The sequence below is a fragment of the Candoia aspera genome, chromosome 1 (genome assembly GCF_035149785.1).
Source record: "Candoia aspera isolate rCanAsp1 chromosome 1, rCanAsp1.hap2, whole genome shotgun sequence".
Classification (NCBI taxonomy): Eukaryota; Metazoa; Chordata; class Lepidosauria; order Squamata; family Boidae; genus Candoia; species Candoia aspera.
In genome coordinates this window covers 11606403-11632251 of record NC_086153.1, presented here as the reverse complement: position 1 = coordinate 11632251, position 25849 = coordinate 11606403, and the positions used below count along the sequence as shown (strand labels likewise).

The 25849-nt window shown below is 41.8% G+C and overlaps 1 protein-coding gene across 1 annotated transcript in view; it reads right to left on the bottom strand.

The window, feature by feature from the left end:
- CALN1 (calneuron 1) overlaps positions 1 to 25849 on the bottom strand; it is a 133408-nt gene that overhangs the window by 61858 nt on the left and 45701 nt on the right. The window contains exon 2 of the mRNA XM_063297267.1: positions 4818 to 4961. Coding sequence (XP_063153337.1) covers positions 4818 to 4961 — 144 coding nt within the window. The remainder of the gene's footprint in view (positions 1 to 4817; positions 4962 to 25849) is intronic.

The following is a 25849-nucleotide window of genomic DNA, read 5'->3' as shown; positions in this document are numbered from 1 at the left end:
TTCCCTGAATTGCTGTGTGCTTCCTGTTTTCAGGTAGGCAGAAAGCCACCTTTGCAAAGGTTAAGTTCTTTCTCTCCCAAATTCAGGGAATGGGTCTTCAGCTCCAGGCCACTCAGGGTGCCTGAGTTTTAAGGCAACATTACCAGGCCAGAATATTTAAATGCAAAGCACAAGCTAATAAAATGAGCAACTTCAACTGCGTCTGGAAGCTGATGGGTAGACAGAGAGGTTAGCACAAGACTAGTCCGAGTCCTTTAGCACAATTAAAGGGGATGGTTTGTGGGTCATCAACTCCAAAAAAATCTCAAAGGGAAATCCGTTTAGTAACTCTGCTGTTAAATTCACAGTCCAGTTACAAAACCTTGAGCACTACTGTTGAGTACCAACAAGCTATACTAAGGAAGTTAGAGGCTTGTGAAAATGGGTTGCCAAAATAATACTAACAGCAGCAATATAGTACTTAAATGGCTGAGTAAAATGTTGACGGGAGGCTTTCATTCACCAAAACTTTGGATGAATCACCCCACTGAAACAGATTTATGAGATCTCTGAATTGAAGCCAGGTTCTGCATCAAAGCGGCAAAAGACATCATGGAGCTTTGAAATGTTGCATGGCCTTATGAAGCCCTTTGCAGACTTGATGGCTTTTCGGCTGCTCTTGTGGTTCTTACAGACCATGTTCATTTTTGCAACTTCACTTCTATATGTGCATAATGCTAGGGATGTGCAGGTGTGTATGTGAATGGTGGATTGGATTCTCTGACCCTAATATATTTGCCGAGCCAGTAAAATTACTTATCTCGTTCAGCTTTCTGTCTTTTGCAGCTCTTCTAGGGAGACATGGCTATTGTTTGGGACATCCTTCACTTTCTCAGCTCTCTACCTCCTTTTAAGGTAGCCATCTGGAAGCTTTAACTGCTCTCTGCTGATAACCTTGTCATCAGCAGAGAGCAGTTCTCTGCTGGTTTGTCCAACACTAACGGGAGCTTGCCCTGAATGTGGGGAGGGGTGTCAAACCTAACCAGTCCAGTATGCACACTTGGATTACAAGTAGTCCTTGAGTTAGGATGGCAGTTGGGATCGGAATTTCTGTTGCTAAGTGATGCAGTCATAAAGCTCAATGTCATGTGACCACATCCCTTAGCAATGGCAATCCTGGCACTCCCCGTTGCTGTTGTTAACAGAATCCCACCACTTGTTAGCTGAGGACCCACCCCGATCCAAGCCATTCCCGGTTTGGTCCCTCCCAGCCCTGAGCCTCTGTTCTTCCAAGGTAAGGAACTGCCTCCCCTTCAACTCCTCCCAACTACCCATTTCCCCTCCCCATTTGTCCCCTTTTGGCCACCCTGCACCCTGCCTTGTGGGGCAGCAAGCAGCCCCAGAACAGCACAGCTCTGCAGCTGCTTGCCATGGCATGCCACAGCTCTGGGGATGCAAGTGTTACCTGGAATTGTTAGGCTTCATTATTAGCTTTTAAGGAAAGGTGATACTGGCATTTCTAAGCCCCTGAGCTGCAGTGCAGCATGAAGCCTCAGCCAGCCCAGCCCAGCCCAGCCCCATGGTGAGAAGTCCCAGACTCAGCCACCCTCACCATCTTCTTGCTCCCACTGCTGATGAGGCATGCCCAACCTGGCCCTTTGTGAGGCAGCTACTGGCCTTGTGAGGCCTTCTTTCTTACTTACTTACTTACTTACTTACTTATTTACTTACTTATTTATTAAATTTATCCCCGCCCATCTCTTCCTATCAGAGGAACTCTGGGCGGTTCTTCCCCAGGTCCCACAAGGAAACTGCTGCATGTGACCTCAGTAAGAAAGCCTTGTGTGGCCAGCAGTGCCTCATGGAGGGCCAGGCCAGGTGTGCTTGGGGTCAGTAGTGGGAGTAAGAAGATGGGGAGGGTCAGCTGGGGGTGGCGGAGTGCAGGGCGGCCAGAAGGTCAGAGTTGGGGGGGGGAGATAGGTGGGTGGGGGGAGTTGAAATACCCCTGTGGTCATAAGTGCAGGTGGGCTGCCAAGGGCTCAAAGTTTGATCATGTGATCACGGGAACGCTGCAATGGCCATAACTTCGAGGACCGGGTGTAAGTACCATTTGTTCACCACCGCCGTAACTTTGAATGCTCTCTGAACCAATGGCCTTTACTCGAGGACTACCTGTACACCTTTTACATTCTGCACCATTGGGACAAATTTAAATTTCTGGATTATCAGTGAATGGATGCCAGGATAACATGAGCCCAAATATTTACTGAGGGGGTTGTAAAGCTATGCATTTTCTCCCTTTTATCAACCTCTTTCTCCCTGAGTCACCTCTTTGTGGCTTCGTATCTTGCTATGCCATCTGTTTTGATGCCTCTGTTAACTAAGTAACTTCCTAGTACAGCTCTGATCCAATGAACTCAGGCCAGGAATGAGAGGGTCCTTCCCAGAAAGGGTCAAGCTTGCCATCCAGCTATGCCAGCTCTCCTGGTACCCCACAAAACTCATTGTTTGAGCTAGCAAAGTTATAGCACCTCACAAGGGCAACTTGGTGATCATTCTTCACTGTCATTCCAGGCTGGTTGAAAAGAGCTTATTTTTTAAAACAGTTTTTGGAAATTTGGATTATTTAGAAGTTAGAGTAGGACATCACTTTTCTTGATTCAACAGCCTGGGCTCTTTGCTTAACAGTTTGGAAGCTGCTGTGTTGCCCTTTCTTGGCAGTCAAAAATTGTTAGAATAGACACTTGTGTTTATTCTTACAATTGGGAAAATACTAAGAAGGGGGAATATCCAATTCCACTTTGCCCTGTTCCCCTGATCAAATTTAGCAATTATACATCCAGGTTTAGAGTACAGATGAACTGAAGAAATTATGATCAGATATCTCCCACTATCCCATCTCAAAGTAATTTGTTTTATAAAAGAATCACAGATTCTTGTGAATGTAACAAAGGCCCATTAAAGAGAACTCAACATCTGAATGCATGAACTCAACATCTAGCCAGCTTCATATTGGAATAAAAAAACCTTTCAGACAATTTCTGTACCGGTTAAAGACAATGGACTAGAAGCTCAGAGACTGTAAATTCTAGTCCTGCTTTGGGCATGGAAGCCAGGTGAGTGAATCTGGGCCAAGCTCTCTCTCTCAGTCTTGGGAAGAAGGCAAGGGCAAATTGCTTCAGAAAGTGTTGCCAAGAAAATTGCATAGATAACACTATGTAACTGCCAGAAATCAACACTTACTTGGAGGTACACACACACACACACACACACACACACACGATGTTATCAGGGTAGGATTCTTGGCTCTGACTCTATATAGAAGGAGGAAATGGATGTCCTACCTGCCAATCTTCCTGCAATACTGAATGGTTAATTAAACTTAATGTAGGTAGAAATCAGATTTACTTTATTTATTACATTAGTAGAATGCCTATCAACCACAGTTCTCTGAACGCTGGGTAACAGAAACAATATAACATAATAAAAACAGCAATATAATAGAAATCCGAACCATTAACTATAACAGTAACACAGCACATAAAATGGCCAGAAACCAGCAGTAAATAACCAGTAATTCTAAAAAGAAGCCTGGAAAATAAAAAAGGCATTCACCACAATGAAGGTGCCAAAAGAGGCTGTGGAGGGCTGTCTGCAGTGCTACTGAAAGGCTCTCTTCTCTTCTCAGGGCTACCTGCTCTTTTTGATAAGAACATTTGGCGAAGAGCTTCAGAAGAAGATTGTCATGTGTGGGTAAGTAAATGTGAGGCAGAATTATTTCTTCAGATGGGATAAGAACATAATAAAAACATGGGCAGCTTCAGACACCTCTTCGAGAGGAACATCCATACAATTTCATGCAGACAAAAACGATGCATAGGCAGACACTGCATCCTGCCACTCACATTTCACATATTTGATGACCTCCTAAGTTTGCATCTTTTCACAGCAAGGTACCTCACCTGGCACACAGATAAACTTTTTCTCCCACACCTTTTAGACGAGGGGCCATAGTTTTAATTTTGAGAGCCTGGTATGAGCCTCCACAGAAAATGGCAGCCATTGTGAGGGTGACCAATCAGAAAACACCCATCTGCCCAAAGGGAAACAGGAGCGCTTCCTTCCTACCAGGCTTTGTAGCGTCCCAGGATACTTTTACAACTTTAGCCTGCCTTTGTCTTTTTTGTGTGTAGGCATACTTCCACACAAAGTATTGGCAACAGCCACCCATCCTTTCAAAATCTAAGAATGGCTTTGGGGTTCGCTTGCTGATTTACTTCTTTAGTTGGTTTATTATATCTGCCCTCAGATATAAGATGAAACGTCTTTTCATCAATTATATGCTGACTCAGGGCAGCATATAATTAAAAAAACAAACAAAAGTGAACGACAGTGAAATTAAATAAAACCTGTAGAAGAGAATCCACCGAGGCAGTTCAATGAGCAAGCAATCACATTGGATAGGATCAAAAATCCTCCTGACCCAAGGATTGAGGGGGAAAAGGAAGTCATGAAAGCTTCAGAAAGGCAGGCAGAGTCAGGGCCATCTGGATCTTGGGGGAATGCTATTCCAGGGAAAGGCATAGTGACAGAGAAGGCACATCTCCTGAGTCCCACCAGATCCCTCTGCTTGAGTGACAAGACCCAGAGCTTACCAACCCTGTCAGATCTTACTGGATGAGCAGAGTTTATTGGAAAACAGTCTTACAAATAACACAGCCCTGTGCCATGAAGGACTTTAAAGGTGTGAAGCAGCGCCTTGCACTGCACCTGGAAGCCCACGGGCAACCAGCACATTCTTCTGTAGTGAAGGCTATGACAAGAACTAACAGACTCACCGTCCATGTCCAGCCGCTGCATAATAATTGCCAGTTCCACCTCGCTAGGCATGTATCCCAGAGAGCGCATGGCCATTCCCAGCTCCTGCTTGGAAATGAAGCCATTGCCGTCACGATCGAGGACTCGGAAAGCTTCCCGAATTTCTAAAAAAGAGAAGGGTTGCATTATTTTCCTGGTGCACTGATTTTCTTCTAATATCGATGCTAAGTCAAGAACAAAACCTGGAAGATTGTACTTAGGAGGACTTTCATGTTAACAGCCTGGCTCTTTGCAGTAGTATAGCAAAACCAGAGATATGGTGGGTGGGTGGGTTGTCCTTTTATTCCTAAAATGGGAGTTAATTTTTTCCCCCTTTTTAGGCCATCAGTGGGTCATACGCAGCTTGCATGAGCATGAATGTGTAGATTTCAAGGACCTTCTATTGTCTACAACTAGAGTATATTGGCAAGAACTTTTTCCCTCTCTTGTTTCTCAGCAAGTGGAAACATAAATAATACTGGGCTGAATTCAAGCCCCCAAATTTGGGGGAATTTTTTTTTCTTCTTGCATTATTTTTCCTATCTTTTCTCAGGCAGTTTAAAAATTTTCAATCAGAATTCAGAGGTGGAAGAAGCAGAGATTTTTTTTTTTTGTATTAGACATCTCCCCCCCCCCCCACACACACACACCTTCCCAGTGATTCTCAACCTTGGCAACTTTAAGATATGTGGACTTCAACTCCCAGAATTCCCCAGCTAGCATGCCGGCACACATCTTAAAGTTGCCAAGGCTGAGAAACACTATGTTATGCTTATGGTCTTAGAATTAGACTGGCATGTGCTCTCTGGCTCAATCTTCTTTGTCATTTCTTTATCAGTAAAAATCACTTGAGCATGCAATGCTGTATGGCCATGTGATCAATGTTTTGGGTCACCTGGCTGTATAACTTTGAATGGTCAAATGCTATTTTTCTTGGAGAGGAAGCAAGGAAAGATGCTGCCTTTGTGAACCAATGGATGCTAGGAAGGAAGAGAGGAATTTCATTCATTCCATTCATTCCAAAATCATCTTAGAGGATGTCTTAAATGGGAACACACTAAATACACAGGCCAGTGATTCCACCAAGGTTGGGAATACTGTAAGATGCCCTCTGCTCTTCTCACCTACAAACTTTGGATTCACCATCTCCCCTAAATGTCCTTCTCTTTCTTAAGTCTTGTCACCATCTCAAGAGAAAGAGAAAGAACAAGGCCACATCCCAGCAACCAGCAGTAGGGATAAGCAGGGGATAAGATTTGATTTTTTTTTTTAATAGAAAATAATGTCCTGCACCTGTACCTGGTAGTCTCAGTCTGGTGAGGGGTGGGAAGAATAGCAACCCTGTTGTAGAACACGCAGATATATTTCAACATAGCCATATTTCAAAAGAAATGGAATCTGCAAATCCTTATTTCAGAACTATGGCATCATGGGCATCCATGATCTAGAGGGGAGTCACAAAAAAGTATGTTATGGTGTTATGACCCTAAAAATGTACCTATCTCCTGCATCGGGTATATAACAATGGGATTTGTATCATGATGTCACTGCACAAGTATGATTTTTGGCAACAACGTGTAGTGCTTCAGATATCTGTGACCACTTGCATCTTGGCTGAACACTTGAGAAGTGTCATGAGCTGACAGTCCTTCAGCAAGCCTTTGTTCTAGGATCTTGGTGATAATCTGTGACACTCCTTAGTCTGGTGGGCCAATCCACAAACTGTTCAAAATTAAGAATGTGCTTTTACATATGCAAGCACTCATATATTTTATATCTATTTTATCTTTATTTATTGGTTTGTTATATTGTAATATATATGTTTTTAGTTTTTTATTTTATTGTAAACTGCCCAGAGTCCCCCTTTTGGGATAGATGGGCAGTAATAGAAATTTGAAAAATAAGTAAATAAGTAAATAAATAAATAAGCAGATGCTAATTCATGACTTTAGCCCTTTACAGATGTTCAGACATTCTTAGCAAGAAATGAAAGAGAAGCAGAGCCCCCTCCCTCCTTACCTCCACCTATTGATGGAGTAGATCTCTGGGTAAATTACAAGCATGATCAACTGGGATAGATACTGCAGCCTTCTCCAGCCTGGTGCTCTCCAGATTTGCAAAGCCTACAAACCATCAAGCTGGCTGGGAATTCTAAGAGTTGAACTCTCAGGGCAGCTGGAAAATACCACAGAGGGAAGGGCTGAGCAAAAGGCTTTGTGCTGCTGGGAATTCCAAAGTTCCCCATCATGGGGGGGTGGGGGACCTCTGTTACCACATTCAGCCAGCCTTTGCATAGCCCATCTTCAAATTTTTAGGGAGCACTTCCAGCACCAGAAAAGCAAAAACCAATGGGGTCACAGAGGGCAGACAGCACATTTTTCAGATAGGCCAGCTATGTCCCACTCTTAACTAATGAATTAACCCATTTTTTTTGCACATACAATGCACTGACTCATAAAACAAGCAGGCTGCAATTGCGCAACATGTTAGGCCACCAAAGGGGGAAAAAAGAAAAAACAAACAAACCATGGTATTGGCATAGGAGCAGGGAGGTTAGATGGCCGTGAGATGCTATTGCTACTGTTAAGTGTTTATTGGGATTGTTCTTGCCAACCACTGTAGGTTTTTATATTTTTGCTGACGTTTTTTTTCAGCTGTCTCTAATACGTTGTTAGAGTCACATTTGCAAGATGGGCAGGCATATAAATTGATTTAATGCATAAAATAAAATAAAATGCAACTGCTAAGTTTTGAGCTGATCTGGTTAAGCATATCGTGAAACCCAGACTCAGGATGTTTGAATGCCTGATAAGTCATTGCAAAAACGTGGGCCCAGGGGGTGAGTGTGCGATGCAGCCTGCAATGTCCCCTCTAACCTACTTTCCTCCACGTGCCAGTCATTATTATATGACATCTTCTGTGTCTTTCTTTTTTCTCTTACTGTGCAGAAAAAAAGCTGCAAAGGGTTTTTTTGGAGGGGGGCATGTTATAAGTAGAGAAAGCTGTAACTCAGAGTACTTTTTCAGTATCAAATCCTCTCTACTACTGGGAAAAAGAAAACTACAGCCATATTTTTCTTTTGGGACTAGTGAAAGAAGAAAGTTTACTGTATCTCCATTTGTGTGTACATAGACACACATAGACACACAATATATATATATATATATATATATATATATATATATATATATATATATATATATATATATATATATATATATATATATATATATATATATATGACGTGCCATCAAGTCAGTGTCAATGTTTAGCAACAACATAGGTACAACTTCTAGAAGTAACCAAATACACAAAGACATACCTACATGGTTTATTATTTTTTTTTACCAGAAGAGGGAGCTATAATACTGAGTAAGAGTCATAGTGTCACAGCACCCCAACTGATGAAGAAAAAAGCTTCAGTTCTGCCACTGATGAATCGGAACATTCTGGGTACAGCATTCCTTTTAACCTTTCTTCAGCATTTCCACAAGAACTAATAACAAAGAGAATTCATTGCTGGCATCTGTTGTTATACTCCACAGCCAGCTCCTGGTGACTGTATGGATAGAAGTTCTCCAAGCTGTCCTATTTCTCACCATATTAAGCAATTCTTGCAGGTACATTTCTGTGACTCTGTCTATTCTTCTCATATATTATTGGGCTATTCTTCTCCTTCCATCCACCTTACCCAACATTATCATCTTTTCTGTAGATGCATGAGCTCACCTGATGCGCCCAAAATATGATATCTTTAGTTTCATAATCCAGGGAGCATTCTGGCTTAATTTACTCTAGCACTGAATACAGGTAGTCCTCACTTAATGACCATTTGTTTAGTGACAGTTCAGACTTACGACGGTGCTGGAAAAAACCAACTTACAACCGGTGCTCACACTGACAACCATTGCAAAGTCACCACGTGATCATCGTGAGATTTAGGCACTTGGCAACCAGTTTGCATTTATGACTGTTGCAGCATCCCATGGTCATGTGATTGCCATTTTTGACCTTCCCGGCCGGCTTCTGGCAAGCAGAATCAATGGGGAACTGCATGATTCACTTTACAGTCATGTGGCTTGCTTAACTACTGCAGTGATTTGCTTAGTGACCATCACAAAAAGGTCATAAAATCAGGTCAGATTCACTTAATGACCATTTCACTTAGCAACCAAAATTCCAGTCTCGGTTGTGGTCATTAAGCGAGGACTACCTGTAGTTGGTTCTTATGGCTGTCTAAGGAATGTGAAGCAGCCTTTTCCATCTCCAGCTGAGAACTAGTTTTTTGGTGTTCAAGGAGAGCTCTGCCTTTACACTCTCCTGATTTACTTCTAGGTCTTTTTCAGTTTCTGCAACCAAGGTAGTAGCATTTGCATATCTCAGGTTATTTGCATTCCTTCCACTGATTTTTGGCCCCAACCTTGCAGACCTGTGGTCCCTATGAAGTATTCAGTGTAGAAATGGAGTAGGTTTGGCAACAGAATGCAGCTCCAACTCCTTTTCTGATAGTAAACTATTCTATTCTCATTATGGCTTCCTGGTTATTGTAGCGATTTCTTACCAGAAGAATTAGATGCTGGGGTAAACCCATTGCTTTGAGAGATTTCCAAAGCGTTATTGATGAACATGACCAAAAGCTTTGAAGTAGTCTATAAAGCATAAGTAAAGCTCTTTCTGATATCCTCTTGTGTTTCCATCATCCATCTAATATTAGCTATAAGGTCCTGAGCTTCTGTGTTCTTTCTGAAGCCTGCTCAATCAATTGCCACTTCCCTCTCTATTTAGTGCTCTGACCTCTTCTGCAGAAATTTCAATAATATCTTGCTGGTGTGTGGTATTAGGGCTACTGCCCTATTATTACAGCATCCTTTAATTCTCCTTTTTTAGGGTTTGGGATATAGAGAGACCTTTTCCAGTTTTTGGATCATGCTGCTTTTTTTCATACTTATTGGCAGAGGGCTGCCATGATCTTTATTTTTACCATGCCAGCCTCCCTTAATTGCTTTATGACAGCCTTTCTCAACCTTCTGACCCCAGAGGAACTCTTGAAATATTTTTTAGGCCTCAGGGAACCCCAGCACATTCAGGCTCAAATATAGGCCGGAAGTTACAAAATTATTATATTCGTTTCATGTGTAGGCCTGTATATGTGCATTAACAGTTTTCTTAAACTAAAAATAAAGAATGAAACTCAACTCTTTAATGTGAAGTTGTCAGAATTTGAAATAACTTTTGAAATAAATTGTGATCTCCCACGGAACCCCTAGTGAACTCTCGTGAACCCTAGGGTGCCACGGAACCCTGGCTGAGAAACCCTGGTCTATGAGGATTTCATCAATCCTTGGGGTTTTCTATTTGCTAGTTGCTTTGTAGCCCATTTGACTTTCTCTTCAATCACCATTGGTCCCTCTTTGTATTCTTTCTCAAATACAACGTCATCTGACGGTCTTCTTGCATAGGTTTCCATGTATTCCTTCCATCTTTTTTAACATTATGTTCTACCACTGATTCTTTCCTATGCCTGTTCCTTACGACACTGACAGAAGGTTGGAACATTCCCGCGATTTCTCTGATTTTCTTAACTAGATGCTTTGTGCTTCTCATTCTGCCATTTTCTTCCATTTTGTCTACATTATGTGTTAGCTAAACCTCCACTACAGCTCCATTGTGTATGTATCTACAAGCTTTTTAAACAGTGTTGGTGAAAGTATAAACAAATTGCTGCGTGTTACTAACTTTGGTGGCAATGCTCAGTAAATAAGTGTTTTGACTGACAGTTTTTGAAGAAATTTGGTGAATCATCCAACAATCTCTCACAATAAATTCTGCCAGTAGTTTACCGTCCACATTCGCTAATGCATATAAATTGATGCAATGTAAGAAATTGATTCAGTTCTTGCTGCCAGCTTCTAGGTTCATTACTGAGAAACACTAGAAAATTATAGAACATATTTCACTGGAGCAGTGATTCAAATATAAGGATATTGTGTTGGCAGAAAAAATTAACACAGCAAAGAGTTAGGGAAAAGCCTGAAATGAAGAATAAATGTATTCAATTCTGATCACCATATATTAGTAATATAATGCTTTTTTCTTATAGATTACTCTTGGCTACACAAATCCTATTTTGGAATCCCATAATATTAGGGTAATTAAAATGTTGGTATGTACATATTCATGTTATAGACACAAATAAGCACATTCACGATTTTGCTATCTATTTCTTTTTGTAATTTTGCATTCTCTTTTTTGTTTCATTTCTGGACTTTTGTTTCCAAAACAAAACAGAACAGTAATGGCCTTGCATACCATGCCTGTCAGTGCATCCTTTAAAAAGCCACTTTTTTTTTTCTGGGTTTGTACCGTTGTTGAATGTTCCCAGGACAATGCGTATTTGAGTAAAGGAGGTACAGATAGAATGCCCAAGAAAAATCCAAAGCACTTTGCCACATCCTGTTGGTGCTTCAGTAACTCAAGCATGTACTTTTTGGGGATTCCAAGGTTACAATGCAAGAACAAGAAAAGATGTGGCTTCTTTTAAAAAAAAACACCAACAGGTGATTGCCATGGTGGTTTTGGTGTGCATATCCATTTTGTTGTTTATTCGTTCAGTCGCTTCCGACTCTTCGTGACTTCATGGACCAGCCCACGCCAGAGCTTCCTGTCGGTCGTCAACACCCCCAGCTCCCCCAGGGACGAGTCCGTCACCTCTAGAATATCATCCATCCACCTTGCCCTTGGTCGGCCCCTCTTCCTTTCACCTTCCACTCTCCCTAGCATCAGCATCTTCTCCAGGGTGTCCTGTCTTCTCATTATGTGGCCAAAGTATTTCAGTTTTGCCTTGAATATCATTCCCTCAAGTGAGCAGTCTGGCTTTATTTCCTGGAGGATGGACTGGTTTGATCTTCTGGCAGTCCAAGGCACTCTCAGAATTTTCCTCCAGCACCACAGTTCAAAAGCATCGATCTTCCTTCTCTCAGCCTTCCTTATGGTCCAGCTCTCACAGCCATATGTTACTATGGGGAACACCATTGCTTTAACTATGCGGACCTTTGTTGTCAGTGTCATGTCTCTGCTCTTAACTATTTTATCGAGATTTGTCATTGCTCTTCTCCCAAGGATTAAAAGTCTTCTAATTTCCTGACTGAAGTCAGCATCTGCAGTAATCTTCACACCTAGAAATACAAAGTCTTTCACTGCTTCTACATTTTCTCCCTCTATTTGCCAGTTATCAATCAAGCTGGTTGCCATAATCTTGGTTTTTTTGAGGTTTAGCTGCAAGCCAGCTTTTGCACTTTCTTCTTTCACCTTCATCATAAGGCTCCTCAGTTCCTCTTTGCTTTCAGCCATCAAAGTGGTATCATCTGCATATCTGAGATTGTTAATGTTTCTTCCAGCCATTTTAACCCCAGCCTTGGATTCCTCAAGCCCAGCATGTCGCATGATGTGTTCTGCATACAAGTTGAATAGGTAGGGTGAGAGTATACAGCCCTGCCGTACTCCTTTCCCAATCGTAAACCAGTCCGTTGTTCCGTGGTCTGTTCTTATTGTTGCTACTTGGTCGTTATACAGATTCTTCAGGAGGCAGACAAGATGACTTGGTATCCCCATACCGCTAAGAACTTGCCACAATTTGTTATGGTCCGCACAGTCAAAGGCTTTAGAATAGTCAACAAAACAGAAAGAGATGTTTTTCTGAAACTCCCTGGCTTTTTCCATTATCCAGCGGATATTGGCAATTTGGTCCCTAGTTCCTCTGCCTTTTCTAAACCCAGCTTGTACATCTGGCAATTCTCGCTCCATGAATTGCTGAAGTCTACCTTGCAGGATCTTGAGCATTACCTTACTGGCATGTGAAATGAGTGCCACTGTTCAATAGTTTGAACATTCTTTAGTGTTCCCCTTTTTTGGTATGGGGATATAAGTTGATTTTTTCCAATCTGATGGCCATTCTTGTGTTTTCCAAATTTGCTGGCATATAGCATGCATTACCTTGACAGCATCATCTTGCAAGATTTTGAACAATTCAGTTGGGATACCGTCGTCTCCTGCTGCCTTGTTGTTAGCAATGCTTCTTAAGGCCCATTCAACCTCACTCTTCAGGATGTCTGGCTCTAGCTCACTGACCACACCGTCAAAGCTGTCCCCGATATTGTTATCCTTGTTATACAGGTCTTCCGTATATTCTTGCCACCTTTTCTTGATCTCTTCTTCTTCTGTTAGGTCCTTGCCATCTTTGTTTTTGATCATACCCATTTTGGCCTGGAATTTACCTCCGATGTTTCTAATTTTCTGGAAGAGGCCTCTTGTCCTTCCTATTCTATTGTCTTCTTCCACTTCTGCGCATTGCTTGTTTAAAAATAATTCCTTATCTCTTCTGGCTAACCTCTGGAATTTTGCATTTAATTGGGCATATCTCCCCCTATCACTGTTGCCTTTTGCTTTCCTTCTTTCTTGGGCTACTTCTAGTGTCTCAGCAGACAGCCATTTTGCCTTCTTGGTTTTCTCTTTCTTTGGGATGTATTTTGTTGCCGCCTCCTGAACAATGTTGCGAACTTCTGTCCATAGTTCTTCCAGGACCCTATCTACTAAGTCCAGTCCCTTAAATCTATTCTTCACCTCCACTGCATATTCCTTAGGGATATTAGTGAGCTCATATCTAGCTGATCTGTGGGTCTTCCCTAATCTCTTTAGTCTGATCCTAAATTGTGCAATAAGAAGCTCGTGATCGGAACTACAGTCAGCTCCAGGTCTTGTTTTTACCGACTGTATAGATGCCTGCCACCTTTGGCTGCAAAGGATGTAGTCAATCTGATTCCGGTGTTGTCCATCTGGTTTAATCCATGTATAAAGCCATCTCTTAAGTTGTCCATACCCACTATAAAACAACTTCTCCGTCTCAGGCCCCAAAAGGTGCATGTCCCCACAACCCATTACAATGAATTAAGACATGTATCACTGGTTCTAACCAAGCTATGCCAGCAACTCTAGAAAAAGACACAATGGCCAACAGATTGGAAGAGGTCAGTGTACATTCCAATACCCCACCCCCCCAAAAGGAGATTTAACAGTATGCAAACTGTTGTACAATGTCCTTAATTTTACATGCTAGCAAACTGATACTTAGAGTCATCCAACACATATTAAACCACTACATGGAAAAAGAGATGCCAGATGCTCAAGCTGGCTTTAAAATAGGCCGAGGACCATGAGACATTATTGCTGATACATGATGGATAATTGAGAAAGCCAAAGAATATAAAAAAGAAGTTGCTGCGTGCTTCAATGATTATAAAAATGCCTTTGATTTTGTCAGTCATGTCAAGATGTGTAATGTGATTAGAAAAATGGGAATGCCAGAACATCTCATTGTCCTCATGAGAAACCTATATACAAGTCAGGAAGCCACAGTACATGCAGAACATAGTGAAACAGACCGACTCCAGGTTGGCAAAGGAGTGTGACAAGGTTGTATACTCTCCCCTTAGGCTAAGGGTATCATTTATTTATTTATTAAATTTGTCACCACCCATCTCCTCCCACTGGAGGGACTCTGGGCAGTTTACAACAAAATAATCAAAAAACAATAAATATATAATAAAATGCCAATATAAAAGTACACTATAAAACAATTTCACATAGCTACTAAATATAAATAAAATCCAGATGGCTGTGGTCTCCTTCAGTCATTATGTAGGAGGGGCACTTCAAGGCACTAGCCAACCCCAAGTATGACTATTCTCCTCCCTGCCCCAAGCCCGGTGGCAGAGCCAGGTCTTCAAATTCCTCCAGAAAACTAGGAACGATGGGGCTAATCTCACCTCTGGGGGTAAGATGTTCCAAAGGGCGGGTGCTACTGCAGAGAAGGCCCACCTCCTGGACCCCGCCAGATGGAATTCTCTTACCGACGGGGTCCGTAGCATGCCCTCTCTGCATGATCGGGTAGGACGGGCTGATGTAGCAGGGAAGAGGCAGTCCCTCAGGTAGCCTGGCCCCATGCCATGTAGGGCTTTAAAGGTGATAACCAACACCTTGAATTGGACCCGGAAGCAAACTGGTACCCAATGCAGCTCACACAGCAAAGGTGTTATATGCGCCCTTCTAGGGAAGCTGCACTGAAAGGAGATGAATGTGGTTTTGAAAGAAGATGAACATGGCTTTAATTTTGGAGGAAGAAACATCAATAACTTGTGCTATGCTGATAACACTACTGATAGCCAAAATGCACAGGCTCTGCAAGCTCTAGTAATAAAAGTGAAGGAGCACAGAGAAAAAACGGGACTAACATAAAATATAAAGAAAACCAAATTAATAACAGCAGGTAGAACAACCAAGCCTTAGAACTGACAGTGAAGATGTTGAAGTGGCAGACTAGCACTTGCTAGAGCAGTGATGAAGGCTTTGGAAAAGACATTCAAATGCTGGGATCTGTGTATGCCTACAAAGAGCAGAATTGTGCAAGCCATGATATTTCTTGTGACACGCTATGGAAGCGAACTTTGAAGAAGCAGAATAGGAAGACAATTTTGAACTTTGGGGTTGGAGAAGACTCCTGAGAATACTGTGGACAGCCAAGAAAACAAACAAATGGATCATCGAACAAGTCAACCCAGAGTTCTCCCTCAGGGCACAAATGACCAGGCTCAAATTATCCTACTTCATACATATTATGTGAAGACCCAGCTCTCTGGTAAAGGCCCTGATGCTGGGAAAGGTAAAAGGAAAGAGAAGAAGAGGATGACCAGCAGCAGGGTGGATGGACCCAGTTACAGTGATGATTGGTGCACTGTTGGAAGACCTGAAGGACCAGGTTAGGGACAGATCATCATGGAGAAAATCTATCTATGTGGTTGCTAGGAGTTGAAAATGACTTGATGGAACATAATCAATCAATCCTTCAGCAAAGGATCGTTACCTTGTCGTGGTGCTGGAGCTTGAGCACCTCAATGATGCCATGAGCTAAACCGTGAAGGGCCACCCAAGACGGGAAGGTCATGACAGAGAGGTCAGACTAAATGCGATCCCTGGGGAAGGTAATGGCAACCCACCTCAGTATTCTTGCCGTGAAAACTAAATGGATCAGTACAACCAGAGATATGTCGGTATACCATCGGAAGATGAGACCCCCAGGTCGGAAGATGGTCAAAATGCTACTGGGGAGGAACAGAGGATGAGCTCAACTAGCCCCAGACGTGATGACGCAGCTAGCTCCAAGCCGAAAGGACGGCTAGCGGCCGACGGTGCTGGTGGTGAACGGCGAATCCGATGTTCTAAGGATCAACACACCATCGGAACCTGGAATGTAAGATCTATGAGCCAGGGCAAATTGGATGTGGTTATTGGTGAGATGTCAAGATTAAAGATAGACATTTTGGGCGTCAGTGAACTGAAATGGACTGGAATGGGCCACTTCACATCAAATGACCACCAGATCTACTACTGCGGACAAGAGGACCACAGAAGAAATGGAGTAGCCTTCATAATTAATAGTAAAGTGGCTAAAGCAGTGCTCGGATACAACCCAAAAAACGACAGAATGATCTCAATTCGAATTCAGGGCAAGCCATCCAACATCACAGTGATCCAAATATACGCCCCAACCACAAATGCTGAAGAAGCTGAAGTAGAGCAGTTCTATGAGGATCTGCAGCACCTACTGGACAACACGCCTAAAAGAGATGTTATTTTCATTACAGGAGACTGGAATGCTAAGGTGGGCAGTCAAATGACACCTCGAATTACAGGTAAGTATGGCCTGGGAGAACAAAACGAAGCAGGACGCAGGCTGATAGAATTTTGCCAAGACAATTCACTCTGCATAACAAACACTCTCTTCCAACAACCTAAGAGACGGCTTTATACATGGACTTCACCAGATGGACAACACCGAAATCAGATTGATTACATCCTTTGCAGCCAAAGGTGGCGGACATCTGTACAGTCGGTAAAAACAAGGCCTGGAGCTGACTGTAGTTCAGATCACGAACTTCTTCTTGCACAATTTAGGATCAGACTAAAGAGATTAGGGAAGACCCACAGATCAGCTAGATATGAGCTCACTAATATTCCTAAGGAATATGCAGTGGAGGTGAAGAATAGATTTAAGGGACTGGACTTAGTAGATAGGGTCCCGGAAGAACTATGGACAGAAGTTGGCAGCATTGTTCAGGAGGCGGCAACAAAATACATCCCAAAGAAAGAGAAAACCAAGAAGGCAAAATGGCTGTCTGCTGAGACACTAGAAGTAGCCCAAGAAAGAAGGAAAGCAAAAGGCAACAGTGATAGGGGGAGATATGCCCAATTAAATGCAAAATTCCAGAGGTTAGCCAGAAGAGATAAGGAATTATTTTTAAACAAGCAATGCGCGGAAGTGGAAGAAGACAATAGAATAGGAAGGACAAGAGACCTCTTCCAGAAAATTAGAAACATTGGAGGTAAATTCCAGGCAAAAATGGGTATGATCAAAAACAAAGATGGCAAGGACCTAACAGAAGAAGAAGAGATCAAGAAAAGGTGGCAAGAATATACGGAAGACCTGTATAGGAAGGATAACAATATCGGGGATAGCTTTGACAGTGTGGTCGGTGAGCTAGAGCCAGACATCCTGAAGAGTGAGGTTGAGTGGGCCTTAAGAAGCATTGCTAATAACAAGGCAACAGGAGACGACGGCATCCCAGATGAACTGTTCAAAATCTTGCAAGATGATGCTGTCAAGGTAATGCATGCTATATGCCAGCAAATTTGGAAAACACAAGAATGGCCATCAGACTGGAAAAAATCAACTTATATCCCCATACCAAAAAAGGGAAACACTAAAGAATGTTCAAACTATCGAACAGTGGCACTCATTTCACATGCCAGTAAGGTAATGCTCAAGATCCTGCAAGGTAGACTTCAGCAGTTCATGGAGCGAGAATTGCCAGATGTACAAGCTGGGTTTAGAAAAGGCAGAGGAACTAGAGACCAAATTGCCAATATCCGCTGGATAATGGAAAAAGCCAGGGAGTTTCAGAAAAACATCTATTTCTGTTTTATTGACTATTCTAAAGCCTTTGACTGTGTGGACCATAACAAATTGTGGCAAGTCCTTAGTGGTATGGGGATACCAAGTCATCTTGTATGCCTCCTGAAGAATCTGTATAACGACCAAGTAGCAACAGTAAGAACAGACCACGGAACAACAGACTGGTTTAAGATTGGGAAAGGAGTACGGCAGGGCTGTATACTCTCACCCTACCTATTCAACTTGTATGCAGAACACATCATGCGACAAGCTGGCCTTGAGGAATCCAAGGCTGGAGTTAAAATCTCTGGAAGAAACATTAACAATCTCAGATATGCAGATGATACCACTTTGATGGCTGAAAGTGAAGAGGAACTGAGAAGCCTTATGATGAAGGTGAAAGAAGAAAGTGCAAAAGCTGGTTTGCAGCTAAACCTCAAAAAAACCAAGATTATGGCAACCAGCTTGATTGATAACTGGCAAATAGAGGGAGAAAATGTAGAAGCAGTGAAAGACTTTGTATTCCTAGGCGCAAAGATTACTGCAGATGCTGACTGCAGTCAGGAAATCAGAAGACGCTTAATCCTTGGAAGAAGAGCAATGACAAATCTCGATAAAATAGTTAAGAGCAGAGACATGACACTGACAACAAAGGTCCGCATAGTTAAAGCAATGGTGTTCCCTGTAGTAACATATGGCTGCGAGAGCTGGACCATAAGGAAGGCTGAGCGAAGGAAGATCGATGCTTTTGAACTGTGGTGTTGGAGGAAAATTCTGAGAGTGCCTTGGACTGCAAGAAGATCCAACCAGTCCATCCTCCAGGAAATAAAGCCAGACTGCTCACTTGAGGGAATGATATTAAAGGCAAAACTGAAATACTTTGGCCACATAATGAGAAGACAGGACACCCTGGAGAAGATGCTGATGCTAGGGAGAGTGGAAGGCAAAAGGAAGAGGGGCCGACCAAGGGCAAGATGGATGGATGATATTCTAGAGGTGACGGACTCGTCCCTGGGGGAGCTGGGGGTGTTGACGACCGACAGGAAGCTCTGGCGTGGGCTGGTCCATGAAGTCACGAAGAGTCGGAAGCGACTAAACGAATAAACAACAATCAATCAATCAAAAATCATGCTATACTGAGGACATAACACAGCTGTCTCTTTTAAAGTAAAGATATCCTTAAGTCTGTTCTTCATGATTGAATGGATACAAACAAGTTTTCTTGACTGCAGTACAGAAGTGGTTGGCCAGTGCCTTCTTCCAGAAAGTTTATTTCAACTCCCCAGTAGAACCTTCAACCCTGAGATTCACTGGAGTGTTTCCATCCATCTGATCAGGTCCAATCCTGATTAGTTCCAAAGCCTTGCATTTTTAGGGGGAAAAAAATCACATTAACTCTCATGCTAACATCCCCTATTGTGTGTATTTTTTTGGCATCTAAAAATGCATATATTAGTTTACAGTGAAGCTAAGGTAGTATCAAAAGTAGACTTATTTTTGTAGCTTAGCTGGGCAGCAGCATATAAACCTTGCCAGCCTCTGCCAGTTTCCAGTCAAAAATTTATATCAAGGGAAAAAACTGTACATGGGATTGATTTTTAAAAAGAAGCATTATGTTAAGGAGAACTGCATATAAACCTCTAGAGATTAGTGAATGAATTAAAATTGTGGGGTTTTTTTTTAAAGATGACAGCAATATGTGGGAACTCAAGATACTAAAATAATGCTTCTGAATTTTATGCCCGCTCACACAGACGCAACATTTTTCATTAAGGAGGCAAGGGTTTCATTTTTTCCCCCAGAAACATTCCCCAATATTTCCTTTCTATTCCTTCCCATTTCTCAAAACAAAACAAAACAAACAAAAAACAAAAACAAAAAAAACACCTTTTTCTTGGGTGTTTTTTTTGAGGGGGTGGGAGTTTGGGAATTGTATATTCCAGCCATTTTCATATTTAAATTTGTGGTTTGAAAAACATGGGGAGAAAATCTGAAGACAGTTTCAGTATTTTCAAGAGTTCATAAACAACAGTTATAATATTAATAATGCACTTAATTACCAAGTGAGCTGAACTGAACACAAGGAACCATTTTTCTTGTAACCCCTGTGCATGATCACTGTAGCCCATTGATTTACAACAGGCTGTTTTCAGAAGGATTTTAATTTCAAAATATCAGAACAGAAGGAAGCTGTCACAACCAGTATAAACAAGTTCCGTAGCTCTTCACCCTGTATAAGATTACGAACAGGTATCTCTTCTTCCCATTACCCATCCCTTATCTATAAGCAAATCCATAAGACATCGACATTTCAATCCTGGTGTCAGCAAAAAGTTCATAAAGAGTTGCCAGAGCTTTGTAAAAACATGTCGTATTTTAACCTTAATCAAATAAAACAACTTTATATTTCTTCCTTTTACTTCTGAAAATCTTAATCTTTAAGTCATTCAAATATTGTCATAGGATCTGATCTCTCTTCAATTCTTCCTTGTCCCATCACAGAGGCTTCTTTGAGGCTTTAAAAAGCCTCTTTTGTAAATCCAGTAAAAAGACATTATCCAAGTCATTCTCCTGGTTTATCATTTGTATTTCCCCTTTAATTTTTAAAACTTCAACCAGCTTTCTGTATATCCAATAAAGGATATTTCTTTATTTACACATTTGTTTTATTTTCTTTATCTCACTGGTTTCTTTTTCTTTTTTTCCTTCTTTGCACTTTTTATTCTCTCTTTTGATTTCCCTTTCTTTGAGTTTACAGTAGTTTGTATTAGTTTGCATTGCTGTAATTAAAATCTTCAGCAAAAAGTATATACAACAACAATAATAATAAATCCAAACAGAAGGTCCTAATTTAGTTCCAGGACCTTGAAATGGCTTTGGGGATTCCATTCAAGGTTCAGGTGAGTCTCAAAGCCAAAAACGCTTATGAAACATTAAGACTGAGTCATAGGAGCAGTTTAGAGGTCAAGCATTAGATGATCTCAAGCATGGAGCCAAGGTTTCAATATTTGCTGGACCACCAAATATTCAATTATTCAACCTCTACTCTCTTTTCTTATATCAAGGATTGCCAGCTAATCACTTAGGACCCAAAACTGTTTTCCCTTCTTCTCTCCTTCCTCCTCACTTGCATATATATTCTAACTTTGAAGATGCTTACATAGAGGTCTCCCTAATTTCTATGGGATACATCATTTTTGTCCAACAAATTGCTTCTTTCATGGTACAGAATAAAGGAGAGTGCACCTACTCTCCTACTTTCCATCTTTATTCTCCTATCAATATTGTACAGCAACAGGTTAAAGCTGGAATAACCAAACACCACTCTCTTTGGGTAGCAGCTACTATTCCAGACTGCACTCTTCTTTTTTTGGCTTTGTTTTGGTGGGGAAAGTGGGGAGCTGAACCTAAAGAGGCCACAAAAATGGTGTGCAGCCTGGAAGTCACTTGCTATGCATTTCTATGCATAATGGAAGCATTATTCCAGAAAATATTTGAAGAGTTGCTCTCTTTCCCACTCTTCTAGGAAGGGAGGGAGGGAAGGAGGGGGCAAGCCACCAAATGATCAGGAGGACTGGATAACTTTCCTGCAAGAACAGGCTAGATTGTGGGACTCTTTAGCTTCAAAAAAGGCAACTGTGTGAGGGCCTGGCATAATTTGTCATTTGTTTTGGACAATCTGAGGATTCCTGACCTGGGCAGGGAGTTGGACTAGAACACCTCCAAGGTCCCTTCTTACCCCGTGATTCTATGATGAAAATCATGCCTGGCATGGAGGAAATGGAAAAAGAGAAAATGATTCCCTCTCTCCAGATGCAACAATGGAGGTCTTCGAATGAAGCTGGAAGGAGATTTAGAGGAGAAAAGAAAGGACTTCTTCACACTGCACATACAGGTCTTCTGGAATGTCTTGCTAAAAGATGCGGTGATGGACATTAATTTGGATGGCTTTGAAGAGGGATTGGATAAATGTATGGAAGATAGGACTACAAAGAGCTTTTCATCTTGAAGATTCAATGCTATCTCCGCTTCTAAGTACCGGCTGTGAAGGATCGGAGAGGAGAACATCTCCATCTCCTGCTTGCAACAGCCTCAGAGGCACCAAGCTGGCTGCCATGAGAAACTTAAGTCAGACATTGGCCTCATCCAACCTATTCGTAGGTTCTAATACCAAGATTTAATAAAGCATTTTATTTACTTATTTACTGACAGATTACTACCCCTCCTTTTATACAGGAGCTCAAGCAGTGAAATAGCATTCACTCCTCCTAGATTTCCACCAACCACCACCTCTTTAGTAGATTGGACTGAGAGGAAGTGACTGGTTTAAATTCAGTGAGTTTTAATGGCTGAAGGTAGATTAAAACCTGGATCTCCCCAGGCCAAAACTAAGCTGTAACCGCTACAGCACACTGCCTCCCAAAGGCAAAACCCAGAGGAAGAGGAGTATTTGGAAAAGTCCTAAATATCAATCTGTCTCCCACCTATATACCTTTCAAAACAAGTAGCTGAGAAACACGTACAAAACAATTAAGCAATAAATATCACTTTAAAAAAAGAAATCCAAATAAGTCACCAAAACATATGTTTTGCCAAATCCCTGCCAAATGTCTGCTGTTTTTTGAAAACATCTTATTCTACAGTGATATGCTTCAGCAATTTTTTCAGGTCAGCCTTTTATTTATTTTATTTTATTTTAAACCTGTTCTCCTTAAAAATTTGGAATATAGTGTTTTTATAACCACCCAGCAGCAAGCTTAATTATGTTAAGAAACATTGATCATCCCAACAGCTAAGTAGGGATTTGAATTATGTTCTCCCCAGTCTAAATCAATTTAAAGCACAGGAATGAATGGATCAATCTGTTTTTTTTTTTTAATCCATGTCAACTTTTTAGGGGGGAGGGGGGTGCCACTGAGTCAGTCTTGACTCCTGGCAACTGCCTGAATAAATTAACCCAGTTTTCTTGGCAACAGTTTCAGAAATGGATTGTCCTTGCCTTCTTCTTCCTAGAACTGAGAGAGCAACTGGCCCAAGGTCAGCTAACTAACTTTGTGCCTAAGTTGGGAATCAAATTCACACTCCCATGGTTTCTAGCCTAATGCCACTACCCCAATCTGTCTCTCCCATTTGAATTTCACATGCATTTACTTAGAAACCATTCTGTTTCTTCACGAGCCTGCATCAAAATCAAATCTATCAAAAATGTATTAGAAGGTGAATTGAAAACCTTAACCCTGAATGCATGTGTTTCATCTATCTATCATCTCTATCTGTCCGTCATCTATTGCACTAAAAGATCAAATGTGAAGTATGTTTATGCTCCAAACTGCACATCATCTCAGGAGGTGTGAATCAGGTGCATCATAACTCACAAACATTTAATTTTTTCAAACATTGTAGCAATGATTTATTTTGACCTTACAACAGCACTCTGGCTGTGTTCACCTGACTTACAGAACACTGATGGATAGTCTTCCAATCTTTGCCCTTGCACAGAAATCTGTATCCAACCCATGCCAGTGTAACACATATTCAACCATTAGCCCATTCTATCAACGTTCTGCATCATTCTGAATTTTAAAATTATCTTTGTGTAGCCCATCTTTCTGCTCTGGTGAGCCCTCAATGTGTCTAATAAAACTGAAAAATATAAAAAGCTAAACCCAGAGATCAAAAATAACACAAAAATAGGTACAGTACTAAAATCAGCTAGATAAGTGAACTCTAGGTGAAAGAGGTATATCTTTGGAGAGGTTCTGTAAGTTGAGAAAGTGGCATGCAAAACAGAAGAAGGAATTCTCTTGTATGCCAGAAAGATGCGTAGCTGAAAGATTATTTTCAGACAGACGCTAACAGACTTTGTTAGGAGCAGGAGAAAAAGAATGCTCCAGAAACAGTTGCAGATCAAAAGCAGAGGATAAAATGTTGTGGCATCTGTAAGCAAAAGTTGCATCTGGTGCAAAGCCCAGCCTTTTCATTTATAAGGTCATTTAAAAGATGCACACGTCAGACTGAGTATCTGATAGAAATTACCGGCTCAGCTGAAATAGATGTCCAGAAGAATGTATCCTATCTCTGTGAACAGCAGCTTTGTCATTTGCAGAAAAATCCTCCCTAACTCAATTGAACAGAAAACAGGGGTCTTCCAAGCAGCTTCTCTGCCTCTGCTAGCAACACTGAATGATGGCTGCCAGCAGCCTTCTGATATTTCTTATGCGGCTGGCAATCACCATCCAGTGTTGCTTGCGCTGCAGAATCTCACAAAACCATCATAGAATCACAGAATGAAATGGTTGAAAAGATCTTGGAGATCATCTAATTCAACCCCCTGTCCAGGTCCACTACTATAGCATCTGCTTGTTCCTTCCAGAGGTTCATGACCGTCCTCTTGTTTTAATTGTTCTTGACTTTCAAAAGGTAAGCTGCCCAGAATCAGCTAGAGTTGTGTAGCCTCTAAATTTAATAAAACTCTCCTCCTCTTCCTTATCTTGGTTTTTCTCTCCTGGACACAATTCAAATTGTTAGTGTCCTTCCTAAAATGCAGTGCCCAGAGCTGGATGCAATTCATCAGACAAGTGATGAAACCTTAAGATAACCTGCCATACTTTTCAGTCTGGGAGGGTCAGAACTGATGACTGTTTGGAAAGGAGGCTTCCAGGAAACCCTGGGCTTGTAGGCTAGATTGTCAAGGAGGAAAAATAGATCCTAGAAGAAGATAGTGGCAAACCACTTCCATACTATTTCCAGGCTACAAAAACTACATAGATGTGAGATTTTAACCTTCTTTTGGTACCCCACAGTCCTTCCCTCCAAGTGTGCTTACCCACCAGGAGCTGAACTTGACCTGAAGGAGACTTTACCTACATCTTGCAAGCCTTGATGGAATAAACGGTCCCATCTGTCCTGGCTTCAGTCTGGAAAGTATCAGCCAGCTGTGCATACCCGATAAGGCCACTGCTGCTCGCAGTAGGAATTCAAGTGGTGCAGCATGCTGGCAACTCGAATAGCATGCTAATGGGGAGGGGATGCTTTCTGCCATCCCTCTTAGTCTGCCATCTGACTCATGGTAGGCAGCTGAATTTAACCATTGGCAGACAAGAAATACACTGCACCTCTGGAAGGCTTAAAAAAAATCCAAATTCCCCAAAATAAAATGAAAAGGGGCAAACTTTTCAGACTTACTCTTTCTGGTGATATCACTGTGTATTAGCCCTACGAGGTACTCCAGACAAGAAGCACAACCAGGAGCACTAACTCTGTCTTTATTGTAAGGTTACATTAGCAGAATCTCGCAAGACCAAAATTTCTCACCTCCTTTCCTTTTACTCTCCAAAAACTAGGGAGGGTCCCTTCTGAGATGTTTCCCACACCTTCCCTGCTTCTGTGGGCTGAGATATCTTTTACACGCTGGTTGTCCAGTCTGCAGCTCTCTCTCCTGTCTCCCAAGGTCATTCCCACATTCCATTACACTGGGTCATTAACTCATAGCCAGTGGCACTTAGAAGCTGGAAATACTTAAGAGGGAGGGGGAGCAGTGATATTATGATGTCCCTGGAATGGGCAGGGCTACAGTTCTTGAAGGGTTGCCCTTTGACCCTCTCAGCCCCACTAGGTAGACCAGACCAGGAAATCAACTCCACAGGAAGGCTAAATCTACCTTTATTGTGATTGGCTAGAATATTTCTGTCAGGGCCAACTTCTCTACTCTCTATCCCCACACTCCTTAAGAGGCTGATATGGGAAGTTGGGGAAGGGTAAAGGGTGGAATGCGTGCTTCACGCTTCTGCAAATATCAAGGCACTCAATTCTCCTTATAACCTATGCTGTCCCCTGTGTTATGAGGGGACAGAGAAAGAGTACTGAGGGCTGTATGTGGGCCATGAGGTTCCCACCACTTAAGGAAAACCACGGGGAAAAAACTGCGGCTAATTCAAGACATGACTAAATTAAAAAAGGTTAAAACCCAGAAGGACAGAGATAACTAATCCATTTCAGGACTCAAATGTC